The sequence below is a fragment of the Agelaius phoeniceus genome, chromosome 13 (genome assembly GCF_051311805.1).
Source record: "Agelaius phoeniceus isolate bAgePho1 chromosome 13, bAgePho1.hap1, whole genome shotgun sequence".
NCBI classification, from domain to species: Eukaryota; Metazoa; Chordata; class Aves; order Passeriformes; family Icteridae; genus Agelaius; species Agelaius phoeniceus.
Window position 1 is genome coordinate 2,672,696 of NC_135277.1, and position 9,529 is coordinate 2,682,224.

A 9,529-nucleotide genomic window follows, 5' to 3' on the forward strand; every position below is an offset into this window, starting at 1 on the left:
CATTTGTGTTTGCTGTTTGCGTGTTTGCAAAGCAAGCTACAACTGCCTGAAACAGAAAAAGGAGCAAAGCACTGTCCTCTGATTAGTGACTGGGCATGGGGTAACCCCATAAAGACCCAGGGGTTCTAGGCAAAGAAAAGTCAGATAGGTGCCACAATTCAATCTCTCAGTGCAGCCTTTAGTAGATTTGATAAATGCAGATTTTCATTGCACAGTGAACCCTAACCACAAAAAAACCCCAACTCATCACATATTTCCAGCAAATGAGTCTGTGATTACTAGCTTACTCATTAAATATTTCAAAGAAAATCTCTTATTTTTCTGATGTTGTTCTGGTACCTAATTGCCAGAAATAATGTCCTGGTAATCAGGTTTTTTAATTCAAGGCTGAGAACAAGCTCATTTACAGCAACTCCTCTTCTTGGTGACTGGAGCTAGACACATTTATCCCAGTTAATTTTGCTGCCAAAACAAATTTATTTATTCACCATACAGCTTGCAAAACAAGAACATTATAATCCAATTCCCCATTGCCTTTTACAGCCCGTTAATAATGCTCACTGTCAAAGGACACTGCAGCGCCTCAGCCCAAGAAGTGTCCGTGCTAATTATAGCAGAGATTTGCAATTAAAATATACATAAACAAATAATTTATTGTGCAACAGGTTCATAGTTTACTCCTTGATATTTCAGTGCAGAAACTTGGGGTTTGGGATGTGCACAGGGGTCATGGGAATATTTGCCTATTTTTGTCTTCCTCAGCATGTTATATTAAATGTTGTGCCATGTAAATATACAAGTTTAGGGGAGATAATGTGCCAGCCAGATAACCTGGAGGTATTTTATGCTGTCCAAAGGATACTGCTTTGTAAAAGCCTGGTTTGTTTGAAAAAAAACCCCATCTTTTGGAACAGATGGGCTGTTTGGGGGCCCTTTGGAAAAGGAGGAGGTTGAGCAGCAGTTGTGGGATGGCTGTCTGCTGCACTGCAGGGAAAGGCACAAACCTGGGAGCTCCTGAGCCAGATGAAAAGAACACAGCAGGGATTTAAAGCTCTTTTCTTAGGGTTTCTTTGCATAGGAAAGTTTCTGAGAGTAAGCAGAAGTAATAATAGTTCCAGGCTATGTCCCCAGAGAGAAAGCATTGTGGGGGCTCATGGCAGACACGCACAGTCCAGCTCTGCAATGAAATCAGCAGGTATCAAAGGGAAAACAAAACAAAACAAAAACAAAACCAGCTTTTTCTGCTTTGATCAGTTTGAATAGACACCAAAAAAAGGAGGTGGTTTCAGGTGGGGGCTGATGGATGTGTCTGGAGTATCCCTTGGAGAGCTTGTAGCCCCATTCCTCATGCTCAGGCCTGCAGGGATTCTGGGCACAGCCTCATCATTGCTTCAGCTCCACAGCTGTGGAGCGAGGCAACAGCAGTGGGAAAATATTTTAAATACATTTAAGGTGCTCAGATCCTACCTAGCAGCCTGGCAAAATACTTAATATCCTACTCCCACGCTTGTTTTCGGAGCTCCCTGCTGATTTCAGCATGTGTTTCCCAACGTGGCGAGGGGCAGTCAGCTGGATTAATGTGGGTATTGTGCTGAGTAACTAACAGTATTATGAATTAACCCAAGGTTTGTGTTAGCCTCTTAAGCCACTTGCGTGGCTCTTTGAACATGCACAGTGCTATAAAAACACTACCAGGGAATGAATCAGAATTTCCTCTTGAACAAAGGGCCGCTGTGTTTGAAGCAGGCGGCCCAGGGTGAGGTCGAGGAGTTGTAAAATACAGAGCTACCTGCTCTTATTAATATGTTCATTACATTACTGTGGTGAATATTAAGGAATTGTTACCTAATCAGACAAATCTGATCCTGGCTGGGACTGCAAGAAGTGTGGTAACTGGTGTTTCCTTGGTGGGAATGAGCAGGTTTTGAGGAAGCAGGAGAATTTTCCTCCAACAAGCATAAATAGATAATAAATATAAAAAGTATTTTTTTCTCTCTCTCAGTATTTTATATATATTTATATACAGAGATCTCAGGAGCCAGCTGAGGAGAAGGGCAGGTGCTGTTGGAGACAAAGGGTTTGAGGCAATGGGGGGAGAGAGAAGGAAGCACCACAGAAAGCAGGACCACCCCTGGGTTGGGGGGGAAAGCAAGACTTAGGGAGACTTAGGGATTCATGCTCCTAATAAGTGATGCAAAAATCTTGTGCTTTCTAAAGTGTGAGCAAATACAAGAAAAGCAGAATCAGAACGGCAGGAATATACAAACCAGGCCTGGGCTTTGGTCCACCTCTGGCAGGACCCAGACTGATCCCAGCTTCCCCAGGGAGGTGTTGCCCACCTGCTTCCTCCCCCTTCCTGCATGCAGGGGACACATGGCTTAGCAGCACACATTTCCAGTGACATTTTCCTTCTCTCATAAAAGCTGTCACTTTGGGCACCTTGCCCACACTCCAGACTCCACAAGATGTCACTTTGAACATCAGCAACAGGAGGGAAGGTATAAAAGAGATGGGCAAAAGGAGCAGCACTGGAGTGCCTGCAAGAATCCCAAGCAATGTGCCATGCTTCCCCTAAGGACTAAGGTACATATACTTGCCAGAATTCCCATTTTCCTACTCTTCATAGAGACGTATTCCAATCTAAATTATTGTAAGATTAGAGTCCTCCTAAAGCCAAACCCACTTTTGCCTTTTCACTGTACCCATGGGGTGTAAAATCCTTCCCACAAGGAAAAAAAGTATTTCTTGCTCCTCAGAAAAGACCTCTGAGCTCTCCTGTTGCTGGGCAAGAGGAGACGTGTATGAGCAATGTTGTATCTGTTCTCTCCCACTCAGCAAAAAGTGGGTGAAGACAATTTTCAGTAGATTAAAGACACTTTCCTACTTATTCAAGGCTTGCCAGAAAACTAACGCACCTTCAAGGTCTGCCTCCCATCAGCAGTATAAACAAAGAGACCAAAGGAGTGTCTGATGAATAAATTAGCTTCCCCTACTGCAAGCCATTCCCATCACCTTACAAGAAGCCTTTTTGCCAGCCTGGCATCAGGCACCCCCTGCTCTGTTAGCATTGGGTAATTAACTTTGAGCAGAACGAGCCCAGGAAAGCCAAACTGCGATTACGCATCTCATTGGAGTTTGGATGCTTCCTAAATGGCTCATGCTTGTCCCCACCAGTTGGTCTGGGCTCCTGCAGTTCTAATTGATTTTTTTTTTCTCCTTGGGCTACATGTTTAGCATAAATAATAATTAGTACCAGAAGGACAAGGGCTGGGTACCCATGTGCAGTTCAGCATCACTCTGAGCACTGTGGCTTCCTGTGTCCTCATTGCCCAGCCTCAGCCAGCCTGCAAGGAGTGCTTGCCACCCCTCTAATTTCTATGATTTGTTAGCTGGTGAACTGGGATACCAATGCAGATCCTTTCTGTCTGATGGGGAGCCAACACCTCTTAGAAACAGGGTTGAGATAAAGCCCCCTCAGTGCCCAAAGGAGATTTGTTTTCTAGAGGGGAAGACATCTCCCAGCTCCCTACACACGCAACCACAGCAAGACAAGGGTTGTTTTTAAAATAAAGCTCTTTCATCCTGATAAAGTCCAGATGCTCATTCAAAGCTGCAGTGGCCACAAAAATAGCCAAGAAACTGCCTCCTGCCAAGTCCAGAGCTCCTGAGCTGTCCAAAGGTTTAACTAAACTAAGAAAACAACAACCCACCTGGCTTAAAACTGAATTTCTCTTCAAAAGCAAACCCCACATTTAATAACAAACATCAGATAATAAAAAAAGAAATAATCCACTCTTTCTAATTACCTGGAAAGGACAACACAGTTGAAAAAAGACTCATCTCTTCAACCCACACCCAGAGAAAAGACTTCTGCCTTCACAAGCAACTTTTGGCACAATGGTAGAAAGCAAACAACCCATGTTACTCACCACAGCTCAGCTGATCCCTCCAGAAGCCCTCCTTGCCCTCATTTACTTCCATCTGGCACTAATGGTGCTGATGGAGCCCTACCAGCTACATCCCATCATTTCCATCATTGGGACACCTCAAACACACCTGTGGGGTGGCTGTACCTGCTCTGCTGGGGCAGAGCTGAGGGGCTGGTGTTGCTTAGAGCAAAGCAAATGTGGCCTGCAACCTGCCAGCTTGTGCTCTGGGACATGGGGACAGAAAGGTCCAGGGGGGCTGGGCAGTGTCAGGTCTGGTTCTCAGTACCCCAAATACTCTGTCTCTTGGTTTGCCCTGTGCCCCACAGAGCTGCTGTGTAATGATGTGTCTGTCTGTCTGTACCATCCCCTTCACACCAGAAAACAGTAGCAGGGACTGTTTTCCCTTCTGGCTCTCTTCAGAAGAGAGAAGAAACCTCACCCCACTCTGCTGTGGTTCTTTGTACCACTCTTGCCTAAGTCCCTCCATCCCCACAGCAATCCCTCCCTGCCCACCATGCCTGGGGCATGAATGCCCCTGCATTAGTCAACTTCCAGATATTTAGATCTTTCCAAGGGCTTGTCACACAGCCATGGGAGAACCAGGCAGGTTCTGAGTCAGGAGATCTGAAATTTCCAGAGAACTTTTCCTACAATGTGTGGAGAAAAAGGAGTAAAAGCCTGTGATCACACCTTTGCAGGCTCAGGGTGGCACCATCCATGCAGCTCTACAGCTGGGTGTAGGTGCAAAGGGCACTTGAAGACCAGCCACTCCAGAGACATAACCCTGGACCACAGAGGAGATGGTGAATTTCCTCCCAGAGGTTGATACTGGAAGTGTAGAGAAGCTTGATCCCAGAATCAGGACTGGAGCATGAGTCAGATACAAAAAGGATGTTTTTCTAGTTGTCACAGCGCTGCCAGAATACAGCAGAACGACCAGAAATACCCCCAGATTTTTCACCCTGAGTACAGGGAGGAGACACATTCTCAGTTTCTGGCCAGAAACCCTCACCCACCAAAGGTGAGTAGGGAACCTTGTCATGACAGTCTCCAAAATGGTCTTACAGGACAAAACAGTCCCAAAGCTGTGCTTGCCATCCCCTTGTGGGTACATCTCTTCATCAGACTGTGCTGACAGTTGTCCCGTTGGAGCCCCCTGATGCCACCCCACCATTTGCAGCACCATCCTTGGTGATCTTCTCTGAGGCTGAGATGGGTTTGTGTCTCTTTTGCTTGGTGATGGCTGTTTCAATGCCCCTGAGACACAACTGCACGTCCTCCCGAAAGGAAGGGGTGTACAGTCCATAAATGATAGGGTCAGTGCAGGTGTGCAGCAGGCCAAAGAGGAAGAAGCTGTGGTTGACATACTCCGGCATCTTCTGGATCATGGCTGGCTGGAACCAGTACCACAAGCCCAGGAGATAGTAAGGGGTCCAGCAGATGATAAAGGTGGCAACAATCACTATGGTCATCTTGAGAGTCTTCATGCGTGCCTTGGAGATGTGTTCGTTTTGATTTCTTGTTAAACCTGTCAAGGAGAGTCAAAATGATAACTGAAGATAGGGGAAAACCAAGACAACATAATCATCCATGACTCTGCTTCTGCCAGAGAGGGAAGACCATCTCATAATCTGGTCCATGTCCCACAGGAAGCAGAAGACAGCAAGGACCGAGGTCAGTAAGTTTGTGCAAAACCTTAGTTAGTTTGTGCAAAACTTCTTAGCTTTCAAAGGATGTTGTGACACACCCAACAACAATTCCAGGATGGAGAAGTTCAGTCATGGAGGACATTAAAAGGCTGGGATCTACTTACCTTTATTGACCTTTAGCTGCTTACTGATCTCCCAAAGGATCCGGATGTAGCAGACGATCATGACACTCAGGGGGGTGATGTAGAGGGTGGTGAAGGTGAACATGTTGTAGACAGTTTCCTCCCAGTGTGCTCGGAAGCTCCCGTGAGTAACACACTGGGTGAAATTCCTTCCTGGGATTGTGTTCAGGTGGAAGAGGAAAAGCTGAAATGGAGAACCAAATAATAACTCAGAGAGGATTTGGAACAGAGCACCACATCCTAGAGATGCTGCTGGCTGTGCATGGAGAGCACCTTCCTGCTGGTGTCAGACTGGGAGATAGGCTCTGGGCACCTAACTCATGCCTAATTCTGGTGCCTGTGGAGTCTATGGATTGGGATGGACTGGTTGGGGATGTTGGGATGGAGAAGCCCTTTTCCAAAACCACCCCAGCCTAGGCAAACTCCATGGGGAGGACACTGAACTTTACCTGGGGCAAAGCCAGGAGCACGCTGCCAGCCCAGGCAGCACGGAGCAGCATCCCATTGCGGCGGTGAGCACGGGAGAAGGGATGGAGGATGGCTGCGTGCCGGTCCAGGCTGATGACCACCAGCACCAGGGCAGCAGCATACATAGCAAAGAGCTTGAGGAAGTTGAGGACCTTGCAGGAGATGTCCCCTCCATACCACTGCACTGTCACGTTCCATGCTGCATCCAGGGGCATCACCATCACTGTCACCAGCAGGTCGGCCAGCGCCAGGCTGAGGATCAGCGGCTGCACGTGGGATTTCCTCCTCTTCCTCAGCAGGCTGCCCAGCACGGCTGCATTGCTGCCCGCTGCCAGCAGGAAGAAGATGGCTGTGATGACCACACGGACCTTGGCTGCTTGGGTGAACCGGGGCTCCACCCAGTACTGGGGGTAGGCAGAGGCTGAGACATTGGTGTCCTCCTGCGTGGTGGGGCAGTGGGGAGATGCAGGGAGCTGCTCCTCACTCATGCCCTGCTGAAACACAAGCAGCAAAATTAACCTCATCTTAGGGGCTGTGTAGTGCTGCAGCTTTGACAAAAGTGGGGAGATGGTGGGATCTGCACTGGAGGTACCAGCAGCAGTCTGTCCCATTCTGTCTTGTCCCATCCTGTCCCTGCCTGTCCCCTCTGTGTTGCCCATTTTGCAAAGTCACCGTGTCCCCCCACCACAGTGACCCAGCCTGGCCACCCTCGCTGGCTCACCCCTGCTGTAGCTACAGTGACTGTTCACACAGACATATATTTTTAGCTCTTTGCAAGGTGGCTGAGCAGCTGGGAAAGCAGGAGTGGTGGCCAGGACCATGGAACCAGTCACTGTCTGCCAGCATCCTGCTGGGAATAGGTCATACCAGAGCTGGCTGAGCCTGTGCTGGGGCAGCTGTGCTCGGTTCAAGGACTTGTCCTTCCAAAGGGAGTTTGTAAGCAGGGCTCAGTTTTTTAGAAACCCCACAGCCCTTCCCATTAGTGTGTTAAACCTTAATGATTCATCTCCATTTCGAGTGCCAGATCTGGGGTCATGGGCAGGAGCAGCTGGGGGTGACCAGGCAGGAGAAGGGGCATCCCACACTGTCCAGAGTCTTACAGTGGCTCCTGGGAGAGGTCCACAGTGGCATTTAGGAGGCTGGACCTTCCCAGGACCCAAGCAGCACCAGCACAACACCTCTGTCCCTTTCCCTTCCAGAGGCAAAGCAGGAGGAGGGAAAGGTAGAACCCACCCTAAAACGGGGGTGGCTGGGGAGTGATGAGCAGTGTGGTTGTCCCCCACACTTGATTTCATTGCCCTTTTTACCTGAGTAGAACTCACGTTTTAAGGACACACACTTTCAGCTCCTGTGGTCACAAGCTGTTTACAGTCCCAGCTGCAGGTACAGCACATCTCCTACTGTTTCAAGCACCTTCCTGTTTGCTGATTCCAAAGTAAAATATTCCTTGCCTTCATACAAATAACAGGAACAGCAGAGATCAAATCTGTCTCCCCAGTTCTGCAACAACACCTTGCAGCAATGAGCCCTCCTCCAGCCCCACCACCACCCCCACAAGCCCCCTTCCCCTTGCTTCCTTCACCCCTCCCTCCCCAAAGAGGAACTGAACAAACAAGCAGCAAAAAGAAAGAACAGCTAAAAAGTACCAAGTTGCTTCTCTGGAAAAAACGAGAAATCTGAGTGCAGGTCAGGATTTATCCCAGCTGATGGGAACATACCTGGCATACGCATGCCCTGAGGCTGAGAGAAGATGCTCCGTGTCTTCCCCAGGGGTCCCCCACCGCTGCGGTGCTGAGTCAGGACGCTCCAACGTTTCCCTGCATCAGATCCCTGCAACAAACCTTGAAGCAGTAAAATTTCCCCTTGCCAGCAGGCAAGCCAGGAGCGACGCTGCTGTTAGCACAGGCATATGCAGGCATCTGGAGATGGGAATGCTGCTGCAAACACTCCCTGCACCTGCAAACCAGGAGCAGGGCACACCGAGGCAGGCACCCATGGGCAGCCTGGCTCAGGCAGCCACCATCAGCCCTGCCCTTGTTAGCTTAATGAGCTGCCCACTTAATGAGCAGGCAGCGGGGATGATGACAAAGCTGCTGTAATGCAAGAAACGGCCAAAATTCAAAACGTTGTGGCCAAACGTGGCTCTATCAGGGATAAGTGCCAACACTCCCTGTACTGGTTTGCTATAAATACAGGAGAATGAGTTAATTATCCTGGGAGTTAGTGATGAACATCCCGTTGCTCAGACAACCGAGAAACTCGCAGACGCGCACACACGCACCTCAGAGATGCTCCTGGACCACACGGGTCCATGGAAGCATCACAGGTACATGCTTGAACTGGAAATGCTGCAAAGAGGGAATTAACAAGGGGAAACGTGGTTCATTTTGCCATTTTAATGAATACACTTTTTTTCCTGCAGTCTATCAGTTCCCATCTGGTTCTTTCTGTATCTCTTGCAGCATAACACAGAGAGAGGGAAGGACCTTGGGAGGGACAAAGAGCTCAAAAGAGCTTAAAAAATACGAAGTGCAATGCGAGGACAGGGAGGGAAACTGAGGATATCCTGCTCTTCTGGAGCTGTGGGGGTGAAAGAGGGATAGCCCCAAGCCCTGCTGGAACCAGCATTGGCAAACACACTCCCAGGGGCTTCACTGGGACTTTAATGACATGCAGACAGACCTTCACATTTTCCAGGCTATTAAATTAAAGAGTACGTGGTATACAAGTCCCTGCAGATCCCAGGCTGGCAGTGGTGGCTCTGCATTGTGCCCCAAGAGGAGGAGATTCCCTTTCTAGATTAGGTTTTCCATTATTAAAACTACTCCCACTTATTTCAGGAGGAAACGCCTGAGCTCTGAGGGTGGTTGCACCATCTCTGAGGCTGCTGTGCTGGCAGGAGTGCTCCAGGGCACAAGCAGAAAAGGTATTTTCTCCTTTTCCAATTTGACTCTTAAACCTTTGTGTGGCAGAAGGACCAGCTCCTGAGACCCAGGAGATGCTTCAGGCACTGGACCATGTTTGCCCTGGAATCCCCTAAACTCTCCATCACTTCTGCATAGAGCTGCCAAAAGGGATCAGGAGGAAATTTCTCTGCTCAGAGCCACTCCTGCATCTGAAGTGCTTTCCCCCATACAGGGGGAAAGAGGAAAGCAGAATCTGCTGGCACTGCCAGTGAGCACCAGCCAGCCCTGACACATGGGATGGGACTGTCCCCATCACCTCCTTACCTGACAGAGGCATCGCCCACCAGTGCCTTGGAAACGAGCCTGGCCCTTGGGGTACAAATACCACAAAATCT

At 48.8% G+C, this 9,529-nt stretch overlaps 1 protein-coding gene across 8 annotated transcripts; it reads right to left on the minus strand.

Moving 5' to 3' along the window:
- Positions 1 to 662: 662 nt before the first annotated feature.
- LOC129126446 (gonadotropin-releasing hormone II receptor-like) lies at positions 663 to 9,316 on the minus strand. 8 transcript variants are annotated; one of them, XM_077185663.1, is made up of 5 exons: positions 7,947 to 9,316; positions 7,551 to 7,652; positions 6,210 to 6,722; positions 5,743 to 5,944; positions 663 to 5,457 (listed from the first exon to the last, which is right to left on the minus strand). In XM_077185663.1, the coding sequence occupies exons 3-5, from the start codon at positions 6,714 to 6,716 to the stop codon at positions 5,051 to 5,053; spliced, it is 1,116 nt and encodes a 371-aa protein (XP_077041778.1). In that variant the 5' UTR covers positions 6,717 to 6,722; positions 7,551 to 7,652; positions 7,947 to 9,316; the 3' UTR covers positions 663 to 5,050. The 8 variants fall into 8 exon arrangements, with proteins under 8 accessions (XP_077041778.1, XP_077041777.1, XP_077041774.1 ...); XM_077185662.1 differs by having other exon boundaries at positions 6,210 to 6,719; positions 7,947 to 9,315; XM_077185659.1 differs by having other exon boundaries at positions 6,210 to 6,719; positions 7,551 to 7,679; positions 7,947 to 9,315.
- Positions 9,317 to 9,529: the final 213 nt, after the last annotated feature.

What these genes read in the sequence shown, in the direction of transcription:
- LOC129126446 (XM_077185658.1), bottom strand. Translation starts at nt 6,887, where the DNA reads ATGGGCAACACAGAGGGGACAGGCAGGGACAGGATGGGACAAGACAGA. An exon ending in TGCTCCTGGCTTTGCCCCAG is followed by an intron (nt 5,945 to 6,209) that starts GTAAAGTTCAGT and finishes TCTCCATTTCAG; the next exon opens with CTTTTCCTCTTCCACCTGAA. An exon ending in GCAGCTAAAGGTCAATAAAG is followed by an intron (nt 5,458 to 5,742) that starts GTAAGTAGATCC and finishes TCTCCTTGACAG; the next exon opens with GTTTAACAAGAAATCAAAAC.